Source organism: Exophiala viscosa, assembly GCF_022695815.1.
Source record: "Exophiala viscosa unplaced genomic scaffold EDD37scaffold_11, whole genome shotgun sequence".
Lineage (NCBI taxonomy): Eukaryota > Fungi > Ascomycota > Eurotiomycetes > Chaetothyriales > Herpotrichiellaceae > Exophiala > Exophiala viscosa.
Window position 1 is genome coordinate 283,333 of NW_026944363.1, and position 26,147 is coordinate 309,479.

General features: G+C 51.7%; 11 protein-coding genes across 11 annotated transcripts; 5 read left to right on the top strand and 6 right to left on the bottom strand.

The window, feature by feature from the left end:
- Positions 1 to 136: 136 nt before the first annotated feature.
- On the bottom strand, positions 137 to 1,381 carry EDD37DRAFT_612314 (monooxygenase; the record flags this gene model as incomplete). The annotated part of the gene is made up of 1 exon (XM_062815348.1): positions 137 to 1,381. One exon carries the CDS (start codon positions 1,379 to 1,381, stop codon positions 137 to 139), a length of 1,245 nt encoding a protein of 414 aa, XP_062666742.1.
- Positions 1,382 to 2,295: 914 nt separating this feature from the next.
- Positions 2,296 to 3,949, top strand: EDD37DRAFT_135894 (beta-lactamase-like protein). The gene is made up of 7 exons (XM_062809487.1): positions 2,296 to 2,808; positions 2,925 to 2,942; positions 3,013 to 3,192; positions 3,288 to 3,383; positions 3,434 to 3,513; positions 3,562 to 3,641; positions 3,690 to 3,949. Exons 1-7 carry the CDS (start codon positions 2,546 to 2,548, stop codon positions 3,855 to 3,857), a joined length of 885 nt encoding a protein of 294 aa, XP_062666743.1. The 5' UTR covers positions 2,296 to 2,545; the 3' UTR covers positions 3,858 to 3,949.
- On the bottom strand, positions 3,620 to 5,480 carry EDD37DRAFT_135900 (peroxisomal biogenesis factor 2). Its single transcript, XM_062809488.1, has one exon. The coding sequence runs from the start codon at positions 5,413 to 5,415 to the stop codon at positions 4,042 to 4,044; it is 1,374 nt and encodes a 457-aa protein (XP_062666744.1). The 5' UTR covers positions 5,416 to 5,480; the 3' UTR covers positions 3,620 to 4,041.
- Positions 5,481 to 5,920: 440 nt separating this feature from the next.
- EDD37DRAFT_639156 (armadillo-type protein) lies at positions 5,921 to 9,369 on the top strand. Its single transcript, XM_062817144.1, has one exon. The coding sequence runs from the start codon at positions 6,044 to 6,046 to the stop codon at positions 9,185 to 9,187; it is 3,144 nt and encodes a 1,047-aa protein (XP_062666745.1). The 5' UTR covers positions 5,921 to 6,043; the 3' UTR covers positions 9,188 to 9,369.
- Positions 9,370 to 11,500, bottom strand: EDD37DRAFT_639157 (uncharacterized protein). Its single transcript, XM_062817145.1, has one exon. It carries the CDS (start codon positions 11,290 to 11,292, stop codon positions 9,388 to 9,390), a length of 1,905 nt encoding a protein of 634 aa, XP_062666746.1. The 5' UTR covers positions 11,293 to 11,500; the 3' UTR covers positions 9,370 to 9,387.
- Positions 11,490 to 13,534, top strand: EDD37DRAFT_659408 (amidotransferase subunit B; the record flags this gene model as incomplete). Its single annotated transcript, XM_062819037.1, has 2 exons — positions 11,490 to 11,579; positions 11,927 to 13,534. The coding sequence occupies 2 exons, from the start codon at positions 11,490 to 11,492 to the stop codon at positions 13,532 to 13,534; spliced, it is 1,698 nt and encodes a 565-aa protein (XP_062666747.1).
- Positions 13,535 to 14,118: 584 nt separating this feature from the next.
- EDD37DRAFT_653176 (putative P450 monooxygenase) lies at positions 14,119 to 15,747 on the top strand (the record flags this gene model as incomplete). Its single annotated transcript, XM_062818528.1, has 1 exon — positions 14,119 to 15,747. One exon carries the CDS (start codon positions 14,119 to 14,121, stop codon positions 15,745 to 15,747), a length of 1,629 nt encoding a protein of 542 aa, XP_062666748.1.
- Positions 15,748 to 15,888: 141 nt separating this feature from the next.
- EDD37DRAFT_639159 (arginase) lies at positions 15,889 to 17,599 on the bottom strand. The gene has a single exon (XM_062817146.1). The coding sequence runs from the start codon at positions 17,268 to 17,270 to the stop codon at positions 16,206 to 16,208; it is 1,065 nt and encodes a 354-aa protein (XP_062666749.1). The 5' UTR covers positions 17,271 to 17,599; the 3' UTR covers positions 15,889 to 16,205.
- An 861-nt stretch (positions 17,600 to 18,460) lies between these two features.
- Positions 18,461 to 21,445, bottom strand: EDD37DRAFT_653178 (PAS/PAC sensor hybrid histidine kinase; the record flags this gene model as incomplete). Its single annotated transcript, XM_062818529.1, has 1 exon — positions 18,461 to 21,445. The coding sequence occupies one exon, from the start codon at positions 21,443 to 21,445 to the stop codon at positions 18,461 to 18,463; it is 2,985 nt and encodes a 994-aa protein (XP_062666750.1).
- A 1,391-nt stretch (positions 21,446 to 22,836) lies between these two features.
- EDD37DRAFT_136306 (tryptophan RNA-binding attenuator protein-like domain-containing protein) lies at positions 22,837 to 24,722 on the top strand. Its single transcript, XM_062809490.1, has 4 exons — positions 22,837 to 23,052; positions 23,104 to 23,124; positions 23,171 to 24,060; positions 24,116 to 24,722. The coding sequence occupies exons 1-4, from the start codon at positions 22,998 to 23,000 to the stop codon at positions 24,332 to 24,334; spliced, it is 1,185 nt and encodes a 394-aa protein (XP_062666751.1). The 5' UTR covers positions 22,837 to 22,997; the 3' UTR covers positions 24,335 to 24,722.
- EDD37DRAFT_639166 (translation initiation factor eIF-2 beta subunit) lies at positions 24,377 to 25,963 on the bottom strand. Its single transcript, XM_062817147.1, has 3 exons — positions 25,782 to 25,963; positions 25,481 to 25,631; positions 24,377 to 25,420 (listed from the first exon to the last, which is right to left on the bottom strand). The coding sequence occupies exons 1-3, from the start codon at positions 25,791 to 25,793 to the stop codon at positions 24,609 to 24,611; spliced, it is 975 nt and encodes a 324-aa protein (XP_062666752.1). The 5' UTR covers positions 25,794 to 25,963; the 3' UTR covers positions 24,377 to 24,608.
- Between the last annotated feature and the right edge of the window lie 184 nt (positions 25,964 to 26,147).

Below are 26,147 nucleotides of genomic sequence, written 5' to 3' on the forward strand. Positions count from 1 at the left end.
GAATGGTCCACATGAATTTTATGTCTCGTGATCTGCATGCCAGATTGCTCAACCACAGTGAAGCTGAAAGTCGTCATTTGCGAATGCTCCCGCACTGGTCATACATCTAGTTCGTCGCCAGGGGCCACAGCCTCGCTCAATCCGCGAGAGGGTGATGCCCAAATTGACTCCTATTCCCCAAGTTCACACCTCTCCGCTGCCATGCCCAAGCGAATTCCAAGACATGTTTCTCATACTCGTCCCAGTCAATCTCCTCCTTGAAAACCTTTTCTAGCATCAGGGCATCATATGCTGCTTGACTCGTGCTCGCCGCCGTGTGTGGTCTAAAGCCGGCCAAGGCATCTCCGACAAGGAGCGCCTTGCCATTCAGCAGCCTGCCGACCTTGGTGCCCTTTTTAGGCGGCTGGACGTCGGCAATGGCTTGCACGAACGGACTCTTGGTCTTGCTCACAATCTCCGCGAATTGTGGCGGCAGGCCTTCATGGGCCCGGGTTTTCTGTCGATCCCATACTTGCGGTTGCATCTTTCCACCCGTTGGCAGTGTGAAGCGATGCTGGTTGCCCTCAGTGTCCGTGAAAAGTTCTTTGTATTCCTCAGAGGACTCATCAACGTTCCAGTACCAGACCCAGTTTACCAGTCGCTTTCCTTTTTCGAGACTCCCAGCCTTGCCCGGAATTGTGTAAGATAGTATCTGGGTGCCGTCCGCGTGGAAGAATGTAAAGCGCTCGACGAAAACTGCAGCAGCTGCGTCTGACACCTCCGCTTCCGGCACCGTGCCTCGAAATGCCACGTAGCCAGCATACGTCCTCTCTGCAGCCTCCTTTCCCAGCAGCATATTTCGCGTATGAGACGAAGGTCCGTCCGCTGCAATTAACAAGTCTGCAGTAGCTGTCGACGTCTGCTTGCCCTCGCCCTCTCTGATTTTGTCGTATGTCACCTCGACCTTATCCCCCGTATCACGAACGCTGGTGACTGATCTGCCGTACTCGTAGCTTGCTGCTCCGTCCTGTTTCGGGACCCTGTCTACATACTCACTCTCTACTGAGTCAAAGTTGGCGCGACCGAGGTAGTAGAGCAAATCCCAGCTCGTCATGTGCTGCTGATAGTCCTCACGGTCAATCACTTTGCCGGCATGATCGAGGTAAAACCGCACTTGCGAAGTGACTGCCATAGGTCTCCGAGATAGGTCGTGCTTATGGAAGAAAGCTTGTGTCTCTCCACCAGCGACTACTCCAGCTCCTTGATCATGTAGCAATGGTGTCGGAGAGCGTTCGAAGATTGTAACTCGATGACCCAGTCGCTTCAGTGGGATGGACGTCATCAGGCCGGCCAATGAGCCGCCGACCACAATGATGTCCAGCTTCTTGGAGACATCGACCATTCTGTGCATGGACTTGTGCTGGCTCCTCGTCTAGTGGTGATTTGACGCACTGGCTGTAATCTCATAAGTAGCCAGGTGATCAATGTAACCCTTCTCTGTATATGGCGGGCTTGGTCGTACTTTAGGCTGGACTGCTTGAGATGCTCTCCTCAGGGCTGGAAGAGGAAATTCCTGCAGCATTTAATCATTACCAGGAACCTACAGTACAATTGCTTCTGCTTGATAATGTTGTGGACTGTCGCTTGCACGATACTGTCAGTATGACGTATGCACTTTGTTCAATCACTGCTAGTGCATCCCTGACATCCGGTAGCATGGAACGTATGTAGTCCAAATACGGACATCTTGAACATCCAGTAAGGCATCATTCTGGCCTGCATGTCAAGATCTGGGAGTTAGATGAATGCTTGTTCGACCACATTGTCCCAGCTGGAGAAGGATTCATGGGCCCCGGAGTGGCATATCCGCTACCAGAACCCCGCTATTCCTTATCCCCCACCACGCTCGTCTTTTGCAGAAGCGAAGGAGATTCTTCGGGGCCAGTTGGGGCATGATAATTGAAGTCTCATTCGAGTGCGGTAGTGATTCTAGATCTTGTCGTTCAAAAACACCCTTTACTCAAGCATGGATTCGAGGGGCTTGTTCAGTCGTATATACCAGGTAACGTGGGGATTTGTCCATGGCTGTGCGATGTAGGTCGTCGATTAAGGCAGTCTTATTCTTTTGATCCTCAAACTGTTGGAGTAACTTGTTGTAGCTCTTCCATGAGTACTGTGCCTAGGCGGAATGCTTATCAGTTCCCCCAAAAATACCTGCAGGTACCTTGGTTACCCCAACAGCGACCCCCGTTCTGCCGGAGAGGGCTCCAAGGGGCTTCACTGGGCCTGTACCGATATTCAAGACCAGTAAAGCAGTCGTTTACCTCGGAAATCTACTGCTCGCTCGCCTTTACTCCACCTCTGTACCTCCGCTAAGAGTGTCGATTATGACGCTCATCTCATGAATCCGCACCTTTGGTCCATCAACAGATTTTGCGGGGCCTCCGAGTGTGGTCAATACATCACAAAGCTCCTCAATCGCTCCTGGTCTAGAGATTTCCTGCTAGGTTGTCGATTGCTTTGTCTCAATATCCCCAGAAGATCCAGCCCAGCACCCTGATCAACAATGTCTGCTATTCAAGCGCAACTCGACCGTGGGGCAGTGCCCAACCACGTCTCCAATGTTTGCCCGAAGGGGACAAAGTTCCATGTTCTGGAGGTGGGCTGGCTCGAATGTGACGAGGCATTCGTTATCCGGGGCGGAAACACTAGCAAGTTGAGCACCGCGACTCAGTCTTTTGTCAACAAGCGAAGGCAGCTACCCATGTACTGTATACTAATCGAGCACCCACACGAGGGTCTGATATTGTGGGAAACGGGCTCTGGCAAGTAAGCCATCATCCACCCCACGCAAGGCTCGTGCCCGTGTTGATAATGCATATTCTTTGCTATTACTCATTGCAAAAACCTCCAATTTCATTGTAACTGACGTTGACACTGTAAAGGGATTATCCAACTGTATGGTAAGTATCCCCCTTCTCAAAAGACCGTGAAGCACGAGTCTTTCGGTGCGCTTTTTGACGGTTTCTATAGGGGCCCCGAGGTCGCTGACGTATTCTCTCGCATCCGGTACGAGCCCAAGCATGAGCTCAAAGCAGCTGTCGAGGCGACTGGACACAAGATCGAGGATATCAAGACCGTAATCATTGGCCATCTCCATATCGACCATGCGGGAGGCCTTGACGAATTTCTCGACAAAAAAGATGTTTCAATGTAAGCCTTCTCCTTTGCCAAAGACTGGGCCATTGGAGCACGAGATCTTGGGTTTGTCCCAAGTTTGACCAACACAATTTTCTGACGATCTGTAGATGGGTTCATGACAGGGAGCTCAAGGCTGCATTCTGGTCCGTCGCCACGGGCGCCGATGTTGGAGTTTACCTTGAGCATTATCTCAAGCTCAGCTTGTGAGTCGTCCTGGTCCGGGACCTTTGGATCATGCTGATTCAACTTCCAGTAACTGGAAGACGTTCGATGAACGGACGTTTGATTTCTGCCAAGGCATCACGCTGCACCATTTGCCAGGTCATACTGATGGTAAGAAAGTCCGACCGAGCTGATAATAGGTCTGACCTTTTTCGGCAGGGCTGATTGGTATGCAACTCAACATGCCTGACAGCGGAACGTGGCTTTTTATAAGCGACCACTGCCATGTCATTGAGAATGTAAGCACCCCCATCAGAACCTCATGCGTCGAGACTGACGCTTCTTAGTGGCGCGATGGTATCCCACAGGGTTGGCTCGCAAGAGATCATCCAGCATGGTTCCAAAGCACTCAACGCTTGAAGCAGCTGGAAAGAACGACTAAAGGCCAAATCATCCCGGGGCACGATAAGGAGACCTTTGAGAACATGGTTGCCAAAGGCAGAACGTTCACTTAGGGGAAGCCGCGGAGACCGATGTACAACCCCACCAAACTCGAGGTGTGTCCTCGAGCTTGACCTCGAGCTCGAAGCGGAGTCAGGCGAAGTCATTCCAGTTTATCGTGTAGCGTGTAGCTGTAGCGTGCCACTACTCTGGTCAAGACCGTTGCTCGAAATTCTTCAACCGTGGGCGGATCCGCATTCATTCGCTTGGAGGTTCTGCATCCGGCATTGACCATTCGCTCGAGGTGAGAGTTGATTCGGCCATTTCTGTAGCATCGGCAGGAGGTCCGTCTTCAGTGGTTTCACTCGTCTCTTCATCAGTACGGAATCCGACCGACTTCCCGTTCTTCATCCCGGCCTTCTTCTGAACAACAATATCACCATTCCAAGGTTTACACTTGTAGACTATCTCGCCACACCGTAGGCAAGACCACCCACCCCCTTCCTCAGCTTCGATTTTGGTGGCCAGACAAACGAAACAATATATGCAGCCGCATGGAATAGTCTCGTAAGGATTCACAACATCAGTGGTGGCCGAGCCGATGACGCCTCCGCCTGCTCCAGCATTGGCCCCTAGAATTTCAGCCTCGGATGTCGATGTTGGATTCTGATCTTGGTAACAAATAGGACAAGTCCTTTCCGGAAGGAACGCGAGAGGTCCTGTCTTTATCTTCTCTTCCTCGTCCTCCGTAACTTCCGACCTCATTGCATCCTTGGTCTTCTTCCACGCTCTTGCCAACCATCTTCGCCATCGACTGATCCCGACTAGTGGCAGGAGAAACAACAGGAACTCAGTGAATGCATGCCAGACCAACTGCCGATTCAGGTACTCGAATGAGACCTCTCGACTAACTTGGTTGGAAGGGGGAACCAGCCGCAATCGTAGCAGGCGGTCGGTGAGAGTGCGATATCGTCCATTGACCAGGAAAACCAGAAAGGAGCAGAAGGCCGCAATCGAGTGAGTGGTGGATGCGAACGATGTCAGTCGCATCAGCTTTTGGATTGTCTCTGAGGGTGCCGTGTATCCTCGTTCCTGGTCAATGAGCCACTCTTCCCATTTGTCCCACCCATATCGTCCGAAGACTGTGATCAATCCGTATATCGTCTTCTGCCACACGGTAGGTTTGGGGAGAGCGAGACTAGAACGCCGCGCATCTGTGTATCGAAGATTCTGAAGTGATGCACCGTACGATGCGTCATTGTCCCATATGGAAAGTTTGAATAAGACGGCCCGAAGAGCGAGCAGGATCTCTTGCGACCAGTCGTCCTGCAGATGTGGTCCGAGGTATTTGAAGGCATCTCCGACCTGCGTCTTTAAAAGGCCCAGTAATTCTTCGTCCAGCAATTCAGCATCAACCTGACCGACCCGAAACGCTGGCCTGGTCCCCTCAGACTCCAACAGGGTGGACCAAAACGACGACAGTTCAGGGCGTAACGAGTGAGTAATTCGCGTAAGAGGGCTTCGCGAGGTAGAGGTTTCTGCGTGTGGACGGGCCGCACGAGCGTCTTGTTGTCGGGCAGCCTGCCGTGCTAAGATACGCTCTTGAGCAGCGGCAAAGCTGCTTGATGACATTGTCGGCGCATACGGAGGTGTGGGAATGCGGAGTGAAGTAGTGCAGGTAACATGAAATATATCTTTAGAGGTGATGCGCCCAGCGCAGCCGAGGCTATTTGGGCGGCGAGCCTATTGCGAGAAAGTGGCACCGTCTGACCGCCGTAACTATTCACGTCTAAGTACGGATTGTATATGATTTCTTATTGCCAACGTGTAGTGCTTCGAAGACATCGATATAGCGCTTTCCTTTGACAGGAAGCAGGTCAGGTCATCAGCTCAACCGTGTAGACTCATCAGCCTTGTAGTCAGGGTATCCACCGACGCGAACTTGCTGGATCTTGAATTTATATCTTTGAAGTACTCTTTGTCAGACAGTGACATTTCTCCTGGAAATAAGGTCGGTGGCAGGGCACTTTCGATCACTAACAGCCACTAACTTTGCACTAGGCTAACTGTAATGCCCTAAGGACCTGCCCTTAATTGCCCAATCACGACTGCCTTGACATTTGTTTCACACTGGCATCAAAACCCTTTAAAGGTTCAGTACTTGACATCTTTCTTTGCTAATCGGATCATTTCGTCTTGTTCCCAGTGTCTTCCCTGACAAGAACACTAGGCCATGTAACGCCCACTTGATATCAACGTGATGCCCTCCTTCAGTATTGAGGCCGAGGGCGAAACCAATCCTCTCACGCGGCAACTGGTCGTTTCCACTCTTACCAATGCTTCACAACCCGCTGCTCATACGCTGAAAGTTGCCACGCAACAAATCGCCAACTGGGAGAAAACACCTGGATACTATGCTCTGCTTCAAGACATCTATGCCGATCTTTCTCTCGGCCAGGACGTGAGATTTCACGCCATCATTCAGCTGAAGAATGGCATAGACAAATATTGGCGCAAAACCTCTACCCACGCCATCGGCAAGGACGAAAAGCAACAGATCAGAACGAAATCAATCGAAGCTGGTGTCAGAGAGCCCGTCTCTGCCCTCGCTCTTCAAAATGCGCTCATGTTGGCAAAAATTGTTAGGTACGAATTTCCACATGACTGGCCCGATGTCATTCATACCATCATTCAGCACCTTCAAGCCGCAAGTCAAGATCCTAACGCCGGCCTTTACACATCCAATATCCTGACGATAACGTTACAAATCATAAAAGAACTGGCCTCCGGACGGCTGCAACGAACAAAGAAGAGCCTGCAACAAGTGTCGCCTGAACTGTTGAGAGTTCTTGGTAGTCTCTACGTGGACCTGGTCTCAAGGTGGCAGCCTCTATCAGTAACATCCGACCTGGCAAGTACACGAAATAGCTATTCGGCCTTGAAGACACTGAGACGTCTCCTCGTTGTAGGCTTTGAGAGTCCTCATCGTGAGGACGATGTCATACAATTCTGGGCACTACTGCAGTCACATCAGGACAGCTTTTGGTCAGCATGTACCCAGGATGGCTCCGCAGACGCCAAAACCATGCTGATGAAACATCTGCTGCAACTTTCCAAGCTATACTTGGATATGGCTCGCAACCACCCCGCCTCGTTCGTCCTGCTTGGCTGCACAGACATACTAAACCGATCTTGGAGTATCGTCAGTCAAACAGACGCCAAAATACTGCAGAACAACTTTGACTGGGGCGTCTACCGCGATGGAGACATCGATAATGAATCTTCTGGCGAGGCACCTATCGAAAAGCTATCGCTAAAGGCATTGTTGTTGTTTCGGGCGTGCCTCAAAATGGTATTCAATCCTGTGCACACTTTCCGATATCAGACGCCCCAGGACAAAGAGGATCGAAAAAATGCTGTGGAGTTCGTTAAGGACAGCGTGCTCCAGGACGCATTCGTCATGCAGCTCATGGAGATCCTGGTAACACAGTACTTCGTCCTCCGTCCTTCGGACCTGAGGGAGTGGGAGCAGGAACCCGATGAATGGGAGAGGAGGGAAGAGGAGATTGCCGATGCGTGGGAATTCTCCATACGGTCCTGTTCGGAAAAGCTGTTCCTGGATTTGGTCATCAACTTCAAAGAGCTCCTCGTTCCCCGACTACTTGACGTATTTCACCAATATGCTGTCACGTCCAATACCAATGTCCTTCTGAAGGACTCTCTCTATTCGGCTGTCGGTATTGCCGCTGCCTGTCTGGAAGACGTTCTGGACTTCAACACCTTCCTCCGCACGACCCTGGTACCGGAGGTGCAAATGCTACAACCAAACTACAATCTTCTCCGACGCCGAACAGCAATACTCCTGGGTCAGTGGGTACCCATCAAGCCTGAGGCGATAGACCGGGTGGCCGTCTACCAAATATTCACGCATTTGCTTGCCAGCGGCGAAGAGCTGAACGACCACGTCGTACGTGTCACAGCTGGTCGACAACTTCGCCTTGTACTTGAGCCATTCGAATTCAACTTCGCTGAGTTTCAGCCATACGCATCTCACCTTCTGAAGAGTTTGATGTCCCTGATATCGGAAACCGAACTATCAGAAACCAAGATGGCACTCCTGGAGACCGTCAGGGTAGCCGTCACGAAGCTAGAAGGTCACATCGAGCCGTACGCCCCTGACATCATGTCTATGCTACAGCCTCTTTGGATTGACTCCGGTGAGGAGCATCTCATGAAACAAGCCATTCTGACCATGGTGACCGCCATCGTCACCAGCCTTGGGCAGAAGAGCCTGTCTTACCATGTCGCTATTCTACCTATCATCCGCGATTCAGTTCAGCCAGACTCCGAAGCGATTGTCTACTTGCTTGAGGAAGCTCTCGACTTGTGGACCGCCATAATACAGCAGACGCCATCCGATCAAGCATCGCCCGAGTTGCTCACTCTGTCTCACTCTCTGTTACCGTTACTCGATATAGGGAGTGAACTACTTAGGCAGATATTCGAGATTGTCGAATCATACATCATGCTATCACCAACCACCATCTTGGAACCGAAATTCCTCACACCGCTATTGGGGTCGATGAAAGAATTGTTGTCCATGCTCTCGTCAAGTCGTACCCGTGATGCATCTCTGGCGCCCCACGTACTGGAGAACCTTGTTGCCACCATTGCCGTTGGAGGCCACCTCGACCCTCAACAGGGTTTCACACACCTGTTGGGATCGATGGTCAACACAGGTTATTTGGCGTCGTTGTTGGCCCTGTTGAAGCAGGCGTACGACTATCACCAGGATCCGCGGGTCAATCGTCGACCACCAGATCTCATCGGTCCGGGCGAGACAACACTATTCACACTCCTTGCGCGCATTGCGCTGCTATCTCCGGACCAGTTCGTCCAAGCTGTTATCGCGACGAATGTGAACTCTGCGCCCACACCGTCACCCATGCACTGGCTGGTGACCGAGTGGCTACAGTCCATAGATGGCATTGGTGACGTCCTGCGAAAGAAACTGCAGGTCCTAGCATTGACGAGCCTGTTGACTACAACGACGTCTCCCTGTCCAGACCTCATGCTGGACAATTTGCAGTCCCTGTTGACCACCTGGACGGACGTTGTGCTCGAGTTGGGACAGGACGCTTCGGATGAGAGCAAGGGCGATTACCTCTGGCATAACACGCCAGGAAATATGCCTGAATGGCCAGATGCTACGCCGGAAGATGGTCGGAAGAGAGTGGTCAGTAACGGGGACCCGATCTATACCGTGAATATCCGCGAGTTTATTGCTAGTACGTTACGGTTGACGATGGAGAGCGCGGGTGGCCCGGCGGCATTCGAGCATGAGTGGCTAACTAGAGTTGACTCGGTTGTGCTCAAGGCTTTTGTGGATTTGAAGCTGCTGTGAGAGATAAGATTGTGGACGGAACGTCTTGGTTGCTGCTGGGAGGTTCCTGGCTTCTATCGGTTTCACTGGCAGATCATCAGGCTTGCATACCGGGGTTTAAGACACCTGTAAGCGACTCTAGCATGGCATGGCATAGCGTAGCGGGTTCATGTTTGTGAGCGTCAAGAAAATTTCATTCAGGCTTGCTGTCTTCTCGTCTTCTATTTCGACTTTATTGTAGATGCCCTTCTCAAGCCAACATGGTATCTCATGAACAAAGTATCAATAAAATGATCATGTTTAACGCCAGGCGGTTTCGCGCGCGCAAACTCGTCCAATGCATCCTGCGGCCTGTACCCTTCATGTTCAATCAGATAACACGCAATGAAGAATCCCGTCCGATTGTACCCGTAGTGACAGTGCACGCCGATCGCCTTATGATCATGTCCGGACTCGCTCCTAAGCCGATCGACCAGCGCAATAAAATCCGCGACTTCGACGGGTGTAGGCGGTACTTTACTCACGGTCGGAAATTTGTGGTACTCTATGCCCCCGCGCTCGAGGGCCTTGGTGTCGTACACGGGACTGTCGTGGCTAATGTCGATCACTGCGAAGATCTTGTCGCGCCAATTCTTCAGAAAGACGGCGGGAGTGTGAATCTCGTCTTGTTCGCGGAGTGTCTTGAGCGCGCGGAATAGACCGTTGGGACCGATGGGCCCGGAGACGGGGAGGACTCTCTTCCATTTCTCGAGATTCTTGACGTCCCATTTGCCGCTGGTGGTGAGTTGTTGGAGTTGCCAGCCTAGACTTAGTTGGGGAGATACGTAGCGAGACAGGAAATCTTCGATCAGACCTGCGACGGTGCGGTAGGTGGAGTGGTCGTACATCAAGGCGTGAGCGGCTGGGGAAGGGAGGATGGCGGTTTTCAGGATGGTGCTGTTGTGGCTGGACATTTCGCTGGTGGAGGGGAGGGTGCCGAATTTGTGGTCGTCTGCTTCGGGTTTGTGGTCGTTTGATGTCGCGCTTGTGTTGTCGGTGGCCATTGGGAGAGGTTGGCTTGTTGTGGGCGGATCAGGAGATGATGGCTTTTGCAGGAATGAGACGATTCTCTTGACTTCGGTTGGTTTGGTGACGGTGTCGGCTTCGCCTGCGATGAGGAATAGTGGGACCTGGATTTTGGACCACGTTTCTTTACCGGGTAGGCCGCCTGTCGGTTCGTGTGAGGCGTCGTAGTATGGTAAACAGCCGAGTGCGAAGCGTTTCCAGACGGGTGTTTTGAAATTCCTGTTGAAGGCAAGTTGGAGACGGCGCAGATCGACGCCGGCGGTCTTGCCGGCCATTCTCTCAACGCTTCTGGATCGCACACCACCTCTTCGGTCGAGCAGTCGGAAGAGATCGAGGACTGTGTCTGGAAGGGATAGAAACCTTCTGGCGGATTTTGTTTCTGCTTCTGTTGGTGGCGACGCCTTGGGACATAGTGCGACGATTCCTTCTACCAAAATGGACAGGGAGGAATCAGTCGCGAGACCTGCGGCGATAGAACATCCCATGCTATGTGCCACGAAGACGACTTTCTTGTGGCCTTTCTCTCGACATATATCTTGAATGGCTGTTCGCCATAGTGAGACAAATGCTCCGAAAGTGTAAGCGTCGTAGTGTTTTGGTGAGAAGCCGGACATGCCATGACCGGGTAATTCTATGCCGAAACATGGTCCTATGTTGACGAGACTGCCCATTAATGGTGCAAATTGAGGTAGAGATCCGCCTAGACCGTGGATGAAAACCAGCAGAGGTAGGTCTGCTATGGCTTGGAGTTTCTCTGCATGAGCGTGAGGATGGTAAAATGTCCTTATAAAATCATATTCAGCTCGTGGAGTGGTGTAGGAGCGCGTTGAGGTGTAATCCTTGAGCAGAGGATGGTCGTTCTCATCGAGGCTTGTTGTGTCTTCACTGGGGACTGGTTTCGCAGAGAAGTATGAGCGTGTCGCATAGAGGGCACCAGCACCCAACAGAATCGCAATGGCAGTGGTTGTTGCCATACCTATCCCAATGCTTGGTGCTGGTCTGCTAGAGTTCCTAGGGTAAATGGAGCCAAGATGGGGCAGATATGGAAGGTTTGCAGTCATGTCCAGACATGATATGGATCAAATTGAGATGTGAGATTGTATTCCACGTGATCAAACATATAAAAGTGAAAGGTATTGTTTGATTGTGTATAACGAGTGCACGAGCTAAAGTCGTTGGTGGACAAATGCTTTAGGGATTGATTGACCGCTTGACGCGCAAGGCTAAGAAAACATGCGGCTTGATTGATATCTTATGCATGAAACAGTTTGCGAATTGTTCTGCATGGGAGGATGAGGTCATATCAACTCACAGCAAAAGGTCTGCACGTGTTGACGACGGGTCTCCGGTGGGCCATATCGCAAAACGCGCCGGCCTTGGCCCACCGTACTAGTTGGTGCAGAAATCTTTACGACTGCGCGCCATCTGAATCCTCGTTGGCACGCACCTCTCAAGTCCTCATCTACTGCTATGCTCTTGGTCTGATACCCATATGTTGGTGTCTTGGAGTAGCCTATGCAGCAAAAATGGATCGGATGGACTCGCCTCATCTGCGCACGGCGTTGCAGCCTTCTTCATCACTCTCATAAAACACCATCACCACCATTAGCTCGACACGGCTTCCTAATTACCTCGCGTCCTTTCCACTCTTGTCTGCCACAGCGACAAGATGATCATGTCCCGCTTCGAAAACAGCTGAAAGCTGCTGCGAAGGCGGCGAAAAAAGCACCAGAGCCTGCAACTCCTGGGACTTCAGATGTCCTTGAAGAATGGGAGTTGACTGTTGGCATTGAAATTCATGCCCAGCTCAATACTGCGCACAAGCTCTTTTCCTCAGCCTCTACGATAGCCACATCCCAACCGAATTCCAACGTGGCAGCCTTCGATATTGCATTGCCCGGCTCTTTACCAGTATTCCAGCCAGCCGTTGTCCTACCCGCTCTTCGCGCAGCTACTGCTCTAAGCTGTCGCATAGAACCAGTCAGCTACTTCGACCGCAAACACTACTTCTACCATGATCAACCCGCAGGTTATCAAATAACTCAATACTACCAGCCATTCGCCAAAAATGGTGTGGTCAGATTGACCTCCGATGATGGCCTGGAAGATGGTCGCGAAGTCGAGGTGCGCATCAAGCAAGTACAACTGGAACAAGATACCGCACGAAGTCAGGAAGAAGACGGCTCTACCACGCTATTGGATTTCAACCGTTGTGGCCATGCGCTGATCGAGATCATCACACTTCCCGATATCCATACTCCTCGAGATGCCGCCGCGTACGTGCGCAAAGTGCAGGCATTATTGTATTCGGTTGATGCCGTCACCACCGGCATGGAACAAGGTGGAATGCGAGCAGATGTTAACGTTTCTGTCCGACGCCGGAATGGAGATAGTGAGACAGGCTTCGCATACAGTGGTGTGACAGGATTAGGTCAGCGAACGGAGATCAAGAACCTGAGCACACTCAAAGGGATTGAAGATGCGATCAAGGCAGAGCGAGATCGACAAATCAGCGTTCTCGACGCTGGTGGCGTTGTCGAAGGAGAGACTAGAGGCTGGTCTATTACAAGCCCCCACGAAACTCGTCGGCTACGTGGCAAAGAAGGGGAGGTCGATTACAGATACATGCCTGATGCGGACATTCCGCCACTGTCTTTGCACCCTGATCTGGTAGGATGGGTGGCCTGGACCATGCCTCCTTCGCCGACGGAGCTTGTGGAAATGTTGGTAGGGCGTTATGGTCTTTCGGTCGCGGATGCCAAGGTACTGGAATCTCTCGATGACCTTGATCGCCTGGTGTACTTTGAAGAAGTCGTTGATGAACTCATTCGACTCAGCGGGAATGAAGCAACGCCGACTGACGTCGGAAGATTCGCTGGTAATTGGGTCCTGCATGAACTAGGCTCACTGTTTTCTACAAGCGAAAGCGCTTGGTCTGAAAATGTGGTCCGTTCACGCGCTCTTGCAGAGATCGTCTGGCTACTGATGAACAATGTGATCACTGGGCCATCTGCGAAGTTGGTTCTCAAGCTTATCTTCGAAGGCGACAAGCGGTCTGTTAAGCAGATCGTCCATCAAGACAATCTGGTGTATTCCGAGATGTCGTCCGAAGCATACCAGGCCATTGCGACTGAAATCATCGAAAAGTTCCCTCAACATGTCAAAGACATTGTTGAAAAGGGAAAGACGGGTAAAATACAATTTCTGATGGGTCAAATGATGAGGCATCCTCGAAAGGGCGAGTTGAAAGCGACAGAGGCCGAGAAGACCTTACGAGGACTGATATTCGGCAACAATCCTTGATTATGCCGTGGTGATGCATGCACGAACTCGGTTTGGTCGTCGAATCGAAGCGAGCGAGTGGACGCCGTAATCGAAGACCCTAGCGAATGCCGCGTTGACGATCCACGACTGCTGACACGATGCTTGAGAAACTACACCTTCTTGTTCGAGCATTATCCCTTTGTCGACCTCATGTTGATTCCTTGTTTGGTCATGCCTCCGTCGACCCTATCGAGTCAGGTTGACTCGAATCCCTCTGACGATATGTTGAGAGTTCCGGGGGTTTGGGGTCTCCGCACGAGACTAGCAAAGCTTCGGTCAATCGTTCAGCCAATCTTTGCCGATAACAAGACGGCCTCCGAGTCCTAGCCCGGTAGTACGTCCTCACCAGGAAACTCACTTGACAAATCAGCCAGGCGTATGCGGTACCCCAATACATCCAATCACGTTGAACTCGAGTCATGCTCCAATACAACCGTTGTGAGCGGCTGATATTGGCTGATTGTCAGTGGCCCTTTATATACACAATGAAGCCATATTGAGAGGCTGTTGTTGCTGTCCTCTGCTTTGCATCTTTCTCACTCACCTTTTTCCCTGTTCACGCTATGTCTTCCGCCTTCCTCGCCTCTGCAACCCTTGCCGGTGTTGCCTCACACCTCTTCTTCTTCAAGCACGGCGAGCGTCACCTCTACCCATTTCGCTACCTGCAATCTTTCCTCCTCGCATGCATCACCATCACTGTTGCGCAGAGATATCATGCTGAGCTTCCGGTGTCGACTGCCGTGACAAACACTGCCAAATATGCCTCGCTGTATCTGTTCGGCCTCTATGGCAGTTTGGTCGCCTATCGCCTATTCTTCAATCCCCTGAACAAAATTTCCGGGCCGTACTGGTCGCGTTTGTCCAAGTTCGACTTCGTATCACGCGCCGCCCCAAGACTGAACTCTCAGCAAGTCTTGCTTGACCTGCATCAACAGTACGGACATTTCCTTCGCATAGGACCCAACGACGTCTCGATTACGCACCCCGATGGTGTCGATGCTGTGCTCGGCAACAAATCCAAATGCAACAAGGCCCCGTGGTACGATTTGGACTATCCGCTCATGTCGATGCACACGTCGCGAGATCGGGCAATTCATGACCGCCGTCGCCGGATCTGGAGCCCGGCGTTCAGTGATCGCGCGCTGCGTGGGTATGAGCAACGAATTCGCGGATACAATGACCTTCTGATCAAGAAGTTGGACGAGTCCAATGGACAGCCGTTGGACATGGCGCAGTGGTTCAACTGGTACTCATTCGACGTCATGGGTGAACTGGGATTCGGGGCATCATTCGATATGCTCTCATCCGGCGAAACACACTGGGCTATCAAGATCCTCAATGCAGGAATGGATCCTATCGGGTTGTGTTTGCCACCCTGGCTGCTCAGAGTGCTCATTGCTATCCCCGGACTGAGTGGCGACTGGTGGAAATTCAACGACTTTGCCGCGAGCCAGCTTGACAAGCGGATCAGTGTCCAGGGCAAGAACGAAAATCCCGACGTCACGCACTTTTTACTCGAGCCATATCTTAAGAATGACCAGATGACACAAAAGGCGCAATTACCTCTTCTGCAAGCCGATACGAAATTGATCATCGTGGCGGGAAGTGATACGACAGCGGCGACGATCGTGCATTTGTTTTACCATATCGCTGCTGAGCCGGGGTTGCTTGGAAGATTACGTGAGGAGATTGATTCTCTGGTTCCACTGGGCAAGGGGATCGAGCACCAACGAATTCAAGATGCCACGGTGTTGAACGGCGCGATCAATGAGACCTTACGACTTCATCCGCCGGTGCCGAGCGGTGGGTTTAGAAAGACTCCTGTTGAGGGGGTTGAGATTGGCGGCGTGTACATCCCCGGGAACACTGTGGTGCAGATTCCTTATGGGCCTATGGGGCGAGACCCTTCGATCTGGCCGTCCCCTGAAGCATTCTTGCCTGAGAGGTACAGCAGCCGGCGGGACCTGATGCCGTATCCTGGTGCGTTTGCGCCGTTCTCGATTGGGCCGTACGGTTGTATTGGGAAGAATTTGGCGTACTTGGAGATCAGGATGCTTGCGGCGCAGATTGTGAGGTTGTTTGATGTCAGGCTTGCGGACGGGGAGACTGGGGAGGAGTTGCTGAGTGGGAGTAAGGACCACTTCACTGTTGGGTTGGGAGCGTTGAGGATGTGCTTTGAACGGAGGAAGTGAGTTCAAATTCACTCGCTCTCAGATGTGCAGAAAAAACCGGCTTTGTGGTGGAGAGGCCGGCCGGGTTACTTGCTGGAGGGATTCCGCATAGGTGCTGTAGAAGGGGTGAGAAACGAATCCGAACATGGGTTTGATAGACTTTGGACAGGGTTTGTCAAAGTAACGTTGTGGAACGGTTTGATGGAACGTATCTAGGAAATCTATCTTTTTAGCAACCCCTGTTCTATGCAAGGCTGTCCTTGTTCGTGTTGTCTCACCACGTCAGCTTTTGTTTCCAGAGAGCCCGCAAAGTTGTTGTCTCTCGACCAATTTTGTACTCCAAGTTATCAACCCCCTTTTTGTCTTGCCCCTACATGCCATGCCAATGTCAATACCGCAGCCGGGGTGCATTGGAATAATCAATTTCATGTGCTCACTCCGTAATCGTCCATCATATCTCGTGACCACCACTGGCAGGTCTATAGCAACGTATCGCCCAATGCACACCGAACCAGACTGACACCTGCCCTCACCGTCTCCGATGCGCCAGTGACCTCAAGACTGGGATTGACCTCGACCAGATCCATCGCGACCAATTGACCAGTCTCGTGGACACATTCGGCAATATAGTCACCCTCACGTAGCGTCAGACCTCCTCTGACAGGTGTTCCCGTGCTAGGCGCCCACATTGGATCCAATGCGTCAACATCGAAACTGAGGTGAATAGGTGTGTCGGACCCGATATGCGCAAGAGCCATCTCAACAACACGTCCGATACCGTGTCTGTCAATGTCATGCATGCTGAAGGCGCGGATACCGTGGTCGCGTAGGATCTTCTTCTCGCCTCTATCCACGTCGCGGAGGCCGATGTAAACGAGCTTGCTGGTGCTGATCTTCTGGTCGTCCTGCAGCCAGTCGAAGACATCCTTCTCGTTGGACGTCGCCAGCCCCGTAAGGAATGCGACGGGCATGCCGTGTACATTGCCCGAGTCCGAAGTTTCGGGTGTGTTGATGTCTGCGTGCGCGTCGACCCAGATCACTGCAACTTCTTTGCGACCTTGGTACCGCTCACGTATGGCCTTGGCGCTGCCTGCGATCGTGCCGATTGCAATGCTGTGGTCGCCTCCTAGCGTGAGGACCATGCGGCCTTCCTTGGCTTGTTCGTAGACTTGTGTGGCCAGTTTCTGGGTCACTGCGGAGACGGATCGCGGGTTCTTCATGCCTCGGTGGGGTTCGTCGTTCGCGGGCCGCATCTCGTTGTAGTTGTGCACTTCACTGTCGCCGTGGAGGGTGTAGCCCAACTCATCGCTGATCTGATCGAGGAGGCCTGCGCCCACGAGTGCTGTAGGGGCGGCATCGACGCCGTCTTTACATTGACCGCCGGAGAAGCCAACTAGGACGACGCCTAGCTCTGATGGGGCTGAGAGGAATTTCTGCTGGATCGTGGAGGGGGAGGTCATGGCGTCGTGTTTGGAGTGGCCGTTCGTGTGGCCGTTAGTGGTGGCTGTGGAGGGAGTTGTCTTCTCGGGGGCGACTGAATGCATTTTGTGAGGTAGATGGAAGGGCCTGACGTGTAGTATGGGTATATGCTTTTTCTCAAGTGAACCGAGCGTGTGCTGAACCAAGCAACGGGGACAAAGGACGCGGTCTAAGTGGTTGTTGACAAGTGTACGAAGGGATGAGTAGAAGGAAGGGCCACCCAGTATCCAATATGGAAGTGAGGAATGTACAAAAGGCCTGAGGTAAAAGATGTATTTACACTGATGACGAATGAAAGGACAATAAGAGAAAAGCGAAAGTGGTGAAGGAGTGAGAGTGGCTATTCAATCATATATAACACAGGACACAGCACTATTCATGTGAGATTTCTATGGGGAAGCCAGAAAAAAGATGCATATTGGAGAATCAATTGCAGGGCCCTCCGTCCTCGGCGGCGGTCGGCGGCGATGATGAATGACGGCAGTGGGGATAGGGACTACAGTAACCCCTGCAGGGCCCTGTTAGTTTCCCCTAAGCGCAGGTATAGGCGTAACGTGACACCAGAATTATAGAGGCTAGAGCGTTAAGTGACAATGCTTCCGGTCTTATCGTCTTCATTTCCCCTAAGTACAGTTGTTAACGGTTTATTGATAATAGACTCATCTCAACAGCATTTCAAGAAAAATTTCTTTCTCGATACGCATCATATGATCAATTGATCAATCATTCGGTTTCGTAACACAGCTATAATCAGGATTTTTGACCTGTCAATTCCGGTGGAGAGTCAGGCACGTCTTGCGCTGCCTCTGGCCCATCACGTTACAGTTGACCCTCATACCCTCGAATGGGGGACGGAGGAGTATCATCTCCATGGTAGAAAGTCCGCATGACCTCTGAGGATGCCTACCTCAGCCATCTTCTGCCCAACATAATATGTCCAACCTCTTGTCGCTGAGTTACAGCCCAATAGTGGACAATGCCGGACTGTTCGATGCTGCTGCCCCCTCAAGCCCGCTTGATCAAGGTTCTGCGGAACTCGACGACACAACGGTGGGCATCGCTGGTGTTTGTATAAGCTGGGTGAATATCATTTCACCTTGCAATGGTGAGGGACTGTCCTTATTCTGGACATAGTGTGATCGGGGATCAGCCGACATAGTAGTCACGTCCGTCGCCTCCCACGAAGCTGGTGATCACTTTTGCCAGAAGCCAACCTTTGCTTCTTAGACGGAGTGTTCTCTTCTGTGATATTCTTTCAACCCAGAAATTTGTTCAGCGTGGCTTCCAGTTTGGACAACGACAATGGCTTCGGCAGAAACGCATCCGCACCACTCGATATGCAGAGTGATGCAGCGTCACGACCGACGACAGCAGTCACCATGATCAGAGGTCGAGCCCTTGATAATTCACCGGACTGCTCCATTTCGCGAATCTCTTTCAGTGCAGTGACTCCATCCTTTCTGGGCATGGACTGATCCATCAATATCAGATCAATCTTGGAATCGTGTTCGACAAGTTTTTCCACGGCGTCTTGTCCATCATCAGCCGTCATGACGCTATATCCAAGGGTCTGTAACATCTTTACACCAAGCCTCTGATTGATTTTGTTATCCTCCACCAGAAGAATGGTTGTACCGCTGAGCGCTTTCTTTTCGGGTGTCTGTTTTTGCGTCCCGTTCTCGACAGTGTCCGCCGGGGCGCTCTCGACAATGTCCACCTCTTCTGCAAATCGAACAGACCGGTCTACCGACGCGGATTTGCCAGACTGAAGTACCGAGACAATGGTTTCCACCATTCGATGCCACAGAATAGGTCTTCTGATCGGGATGATGTGCGAAGGTGCAGCACCACCAACTGTTTTGTCCAGCAGCCATTGGGAGTCGTATGGCACTAGAACAAGCTGGTTCTTCACTTTGAGAAGACGTTCCAGCAAGTCTGGGTGATTTTTAAGATACTCCAGGTCGGTCCATATCAGGCCCCAAGTCTTACGTACTTTTTGTCCAGGATCTGCCAGTACTACCTCGAAGCCGAATGTTTTCCACGCAGTTTTGAGCCCCTCAGATAAACGGCTTTCAGCTTCTTGATACACAGCCACTTGGCGGGTTTCCTGCACCGAGTCCTTGGATTGTGGAGCGATAGAATTGTCTGGCATTGGAATGCTCACGGTGAAAGTGCTTCCGGATTTCTCCAGCTCTCCGCCGTCCACTTTGCTGCATGTGCTTTCCACAGAAACGGTCCCAGAGATCTTGTCCAGTAGCTGTCTGATAATAGCCAATCCCAAGCCTGTTCCTCTCTCTGCACCTCTTGTTTGAGCTTGTTTGAATGGTTCGAAGAGATGTGGTAGGAATGACTCCGGAATCCCGTACCCAGAATCCTTGACAATGATGACCAGGTTGTCCTCACTGTACTCAATCAGGAGAAGGACATACCCACTCTGCGTGAACTTCAGCGCGTTGGTCAGAAGGTTCATGAGGATGCGCTGCAAATAAGTCTCGTCCAAGAAAACGGTCTGTGGGACATCGGGCGCCACCACAATCATCAGCTCTGTCGCTGCCTCGTCGTCCTTGCTGGGTAAGATATTCACAATCGACTCACACACCTTTCGCAAATCTAGACTAGTCGGCCGGAACACTGCCTCGCCCTTCTCCAATCGTGACCAGTCCAGAACATTTGAGGTAATCATAGACAATGACCTAGTTGCTTCCTGAATTGCTAGTAGTAAGAGACGAGATTCGTCGTTGAGTTCCATTCGTGCTAACAGGTCACTGTAACCTTGTAGTTGATGGAGTGGTGTGCGGATTTCGTGCGACGCCGAAGCAATAAACTCACTCCGTGCCGCCGCAGCGGCTTCGGCATTCTCTTTTTGAGCAATAGCAGCCCACAGCTTCTTTCTCGTCTGGACGATTTCGGCCAGCTTGTTCCGTGCAATAGTAGCTGACTGCGCCAGAAGACCATTGGCAAGCATACAAGTGAGGATCGCGATGCTAGTAACAGCGACAGGTAGATCCGGGGGATAACCTCGATCCTGACTCGGACTTTCGTCCGCTCGGGTCCAGAAGGTCGTTGCCCACATGCCCGTAAAATGCATTGCCGCGACTCCAGACGCGGCGACGACAGAGAAGAACACCTGCTGCAAAAGCTTTACCTCGATCTGAGGCATCAAAATGCACCCGATTGTGCACACCAACCAGCTGATCACAGCGGAAAGAGCGACAATCGGTGCTTCCAGCGTGAAATGTCCATCGGGAATCCTCATAGCCAGAACACCCATGTAATGCATGCTTGTGATCGCTAACGACCACACAAAGCCTTTGCATATGTTCCTGATTGTTGCACCTTGGTACAGTAGCCCAGCGATGCCGGCCAGTCCATTGGCCATAGTTGTGGGTTTGAGCGCCGAAACTCTGAAGCTCATAAACGCCGGGAGGCTCAATCTGCTACTATCAGAGTGAACAGACGATCGTCTAGAAGGGTCAGAATCATCGGAGCTCCTTGGGAAACTGTCTGTATCCACAACAGAGATGACAGTTTCGACACCAGAGTCATCTCGATAAATAGCAGGCCGCTTGCCTCCTGCGTCAAAAGACTGGCTTAAATTGAACGGTATATGGCCATTAGCCTCACTCCTCAGCGTCGTTTCACTGGAGCCGAAGTGTTCTTCAATGAGACCAAGGCCACTGTTGTCGCGGATGAGTCGGCGGTTGTTTGCTCTTCGACCCTGAACGTCATCTGTATGTTGAGGTGGGAGCGCGTTCTCTTCGTCCTCCCCAGGTGCTGTTTCTAACAACGCCTCCGTGCTTGCGTGCCCATCCTGATTCATTCCAAGATTCCGAGTCACTTCTCTCCTACGCTCGCGCCTGACCTTGCGTTCCCCCTTCTTGACATAAAGCATATATCGATCCCGGAGAATGTCCGCTGCTAATGCGGCGAAAGTGAAGATGACTGCCAGAAGAGCACTGACAATGGTCAGCGGAACGTCCAATCCTATTCGCACATCAAGCTCGCAGGCCAGCATGGCGATGAAATGCAGACTCCATATGGAACAGAAACCAAACGTAAGACTTCCAAGTAGTGTCCATACCAAGACACCTGAGAAGTAGCGACTGGTCCGGGCCTGGCACATCATCTGCGTTGACGTGAATGCGCCGAGCAGGGAGACCGCAATGGATGCTGCAATCAATCCATAATTCCAGTGCGGCTCAATTCGGCGCAAAGCCAGAGGGTCCGTATGATTCAGCATTTTGACGTCGTTGCCTTGAGCAGGTTGCAATGGTAGTCCTCGATTTTAGCGAGCTGATCTTGTATTCTGCCTTGTTGCGATTCTCGTTGGTTTCTTCATGTTGGCCAACCCTTGCACAATCTACTGCCAGTATACCTTCGTGATTCCACGATGTTTTTCCTCGTTCCAACACTGCAATCGGCGCTGATCTAGCGAGCAGGGAGGGGATAGTGTTCCTTTTCGGATTGGTACGTGGAGGTCAAGCAAAGCCAGTATGCGCAGGTTGGCTACAAGTTGCAAAGTATCGATATCATGTCGGGTTCGAGGAGGCAATGCGCCATTGACAAATTGCGCGGGCGGGGATGTGTGAGTAAAGATGAAGAGGTGTAAAGGATGTCAACATTGAAGCCACAAGAATAGAAAAGCAAGAGGAAATCGAGGCAGTCGATGTGATGGATGCAATAGTACTCGTAATGGTAACTTTAGACGGTCGGTTTGTGACGACAGATGCGAATCTCCATTTCCTCCTGTCAACATCTGCCGCTTATACGGGGGATCCTCCCTAGAATGACCTAGTGAGTGCCTAGAGGGCACTATTTTGTGATCATTTTCGGAGCGCAGGCCAAGCTTTGAGCCCTAAAAAGCCCATGCGGGGGGTTTAGAAGATCAATTAATTGGGTACCCAGCCTTAAGCCGGGGCTAGAGGGCTTTCTCCTTGCAGGCTGCATGACAGCCTAGCGGGGCAGAAGATCACGAAATCCGACAAACATGCCACAGATCTCCTGGTGGCTAGGTAGGCTAGCTCGGTATGCGGAAGAACGCATCTTTACAGCCTTTCGATGGCCGGGACAGGCACCGAGACCAGACATAATGACCTGCACTCAAAGGTACCTAGGTATGCTCATTCAGACCTGGGGAAAGCTTTACACCTCGGAGAAAATGCCCCAGTCCTGGCTAGTATATCGCCTAGTGATCTTCAGGCCACCCAAAACGTGTGTGGCGTTCTTCAATAGTCCGTGCCAGTTTCGCTACAAAAGCAACATGGTAGCCAACTACTGCCTGTCTTCTTGCGGTCGTGTGTCTCCGTCGCCTGCTGGCAAGACCTCGATCGAAGAGCAGCAGTTCAAGAGGAGACAGCCATATCACGAAGGTGCTCGATACGGAGCACGGGACCTCGCTTCAGGGCGGCGATTCCCTTAGTAAGAGACTTCGTATAGGCGCCCATCCTAACGAACTCCAACCAACCACATCCTCATCTACTTCCAACACCGAAGAATCAACCAAGCCAGTCTCTCTGTAAGACTTGTCCTTGCATTATGAATGGCGGCTAACTGCTGCGCGTTGTCGCTTGTGGTTTATATTTAAGTCTATATCCCCTCCTGGGCCCATATACGCAACATGTTATGAGTTGACCACCCACATGCCATATCGCTGTCTATCTTGAACAGATGTCGATGACTTACCTCTCTTTGCCTGCTTTCTCGAGATCTTGAACCATTTGCTGCTTCATTTCGCTGTCTATCTGCCGCAGTCTGTTTGCGAATTTTGACCTAGCCTGTTTGAATCCATCGCCATGTCTTACCCGCCTCCACCAAGCTTCGGGCAGTCGCAAGGAGGATACTATCCTCGTAAGCCATCTTCCCAGTGGGGTTGAGTGTGAAGACTAACACGTCGCGCAGCACCTCCAGAAAACGGTCATGGTATTGTACACAGACGAGGAGTCATGATGTGGCTAATCCCATTCAGCCTATCCTCCTCCACCGATCTCGCCTCCCGCGACAACAAACTACTTCCCACCTCCGCCATCCGGACCATCACCCGCTCCCAATCCAGCGTACCCCCCTCCGCCAGTATCACATGTATCACAGACTCCCTCCCCTCCTCCTCTACGACAACCGACTGCCCAGCGACCGTTCAACTATGCTGCAGTGCCAGCCTCTGCACCTGCACACAGAACCACATTTGACCATGCCGCGCTTCACAATCGCCAACCTTCATATACAGGGCCTCCACCGCCTGAACCAGAGTCATACCCTCAGGACGGGAAACTGCTCACTTCTCCCAGAATGCAGCAGTTGACACAAGAGTTTTCAAACGTGATGAAAGCACCTGCAGGGCCCCGACTGACAGGTGTACCAGAGGCCGGTCAGTTTGTAGGCGTGCAGGCAACGGCGTCGGATGATGTGGGAACTTTCAACGGCGGCTCCTACCGCATCTCACATCGAGACACAAACTCAATCATAACCGTACAGTTGGCGATGGGATGCCCTATCACGGCGAAACCCGGAGCCATGATCGCCATGTCACCGTCTATCACGCTGAAAGGAGCCATCAAATTCAGCGTTAAGAAACTGCTGATTGGAGGCGAGATGGCCCATTCGACGTTTACCGGTCCAGGAGAGCTGCTTCTTGCGCCGAGCACGTTGGGTGATATCTCGATACTTCGCATGAGCGGCAACGAGACATGGAGCGTCGGTCGAGATGCATTTCTAGCTTGCACGCAGGGCGTGATCAAAGAGTACAAGAACCAGGGGCTTAGCAAGGCCATGTTCTCTGGGGAAGGTCTGTTCGTCTATAAAATCTCGGGTACCGGTCTTATGTGGGTTTCTTCGTTTGGGGCAATTCTGAAGAAAGAGGTGAGTCGAGCAGGCCCCTATCCCCCAAAGAATTGCTGATTCCGATTGTGTCTAGCTCGTCGAAGGTGAGAGGTATATCATTGACAATGGCCATCTTATTGCATGGAATTGCAAATATGTCCTGGAACGAGTCGCGAGCGGCGGGATCATTTCTGGCCTGTCCAGCGGAGAAGGCTTGGTCTGTAAGTTCACGGGTCCTGGGACAGTCTATATGCAAACGAGGAATGCGGCGGCCTTTTCGGCGTATATGAGTGGACAGACATACAAGGAGTGATGATCGAGTCATCTAGATATGGCATATTTGACGAGCAAAGCATGGCGTTTCAGAGACAATTCTTATTCATTGATTGTTTGAGGTCTCGCTCTTCGTTCCTGCATGATGCTAATAACCATATTTGAGGCCGGCTCGGGAACGTGACTCCCAATGAGTCGTAGTAACAGCGAACCTCTTCTTCTCCAAGACAGATGTGATCTTGAGGATCGTTGCCTCTACAATCCGTCTGTTCCACATATCATCCACTCCGAGCCACATATACACATACACACTTCTAACCTTGCATCCTCTTACGTTTGCCGACTTGTGCCGTGAAACCAGACTTGATGGCCGTGACCGATCTCCTTGAACCGCAAGAGTTGCACGTGACGAAATATAATCTGTTCTCTCCCTTGGACAACTCTGTATTGGGCGACCGGCACGTCTTGCACGTCACGTACTCGACGATATACCGTCTCAGCACGTTCTCGATCTGTTTCTGTTGGAATCGACCCTTGATGACCAGACGCTTGCTGCCGTCGACGGAACCCGAGGTACCCAATTCAGCGAACAAAAACTGCGTGACGTGCTCGTCGTTCCGGTTCATGCGTTTGCAGATCTCAGCGATGTTGGCGAAAATGGTCTTCTTGTTGCCTTCACGCAGACACTGCGGCGGAGGGATCTTGTATGATTTGCTGCCCGACGACAGAATGTCTGGGTTGTGTTCGTTGACCAGTTGGAAGAAGCGCTTGAGGAGGAGATCGTAGGAGATTGGGGCGCCGGAGTCGTGCGACCAGATGCCCGTGCCGGCGGTCATGTCGCCTGATTGTTGTTCTTCTGTTGTGGACGGCTGCTCGCCATCTTCACCGGGGCCATCAAGACCGGCGCTTGCTAGCTTGGCTGCAAAGTCCTCGCCGTCGACTTTCTTGGTGGACTTCTTCTTTTTCTTTTTCAAGGCTGTCGGGTCGAATTCGGCGTCGACAGGGGCTGGGGCATCTGCATCGGCGGTCGCACCATCTTCGATCTTGGGTTTGGAGGATTTCTTCTTTTTCTTGTTGAGTCCAGCGAACATGTCGGTCACTTCATCGACGGCTTTGTCTTCGGGGGCTGTAATCATGGTTAGCTTTTGGTTTTCCACTGACGTGGGAGATGGCATAGTGATCATACAGGATGAGTGTTTCTCGGCTGTGGGTTGGTCCTCCGCCGTGTTTGTGGGCGCTTCTGAGATCTCGCCGGCTTCGTCCATGATTGTGTCTTCGCCGCTGAAGGCTACGGATTTGCGCGGCTTGCGTTCGTGAGGGGCTTGGGGTGCTTCTTGCTGGAGTGTTTTGTCAGTATACACTGTAGTGGTATGGGAGGTGGCGATGAGTCTGAAATCTTTCCCTGTGGGGCGAGGTGCAGGTGGTTTCAGTTTGGGAGTCGTTTGATTGTTGCATGCGATTTGTGGGGAGTGTGCGACGTTACTTACCACTTCGGCCATGATTTTCAGTGATTCTTCGTAGGTGGCAGTTGATGTTCAGTGACCACTTGTAAGGCGTTGTATCTGATCTTGAGGTCGCTGAGAATTGTGGAAGAATGGTTCAAGGGAATGATGCCTGCGCAGTTGATATTTCAGACATTCTGACTCAAAATGCGCTGTCGTCACAATCACGTGAACCCTGGGGAAGTCATTCTGTCTGACAAAGCGCTCCATCGTCATTCCTATTGTTTCCATACCGTAGACAATTAATTCTGCTGTCAAATCGAGTCACTTTTGGGTCACTAAAAGCAGCCTGACGACTGTTACCGACGCATGCTATTCGCACTACTCGGCATCTTGTCAAGAGCACTTCGT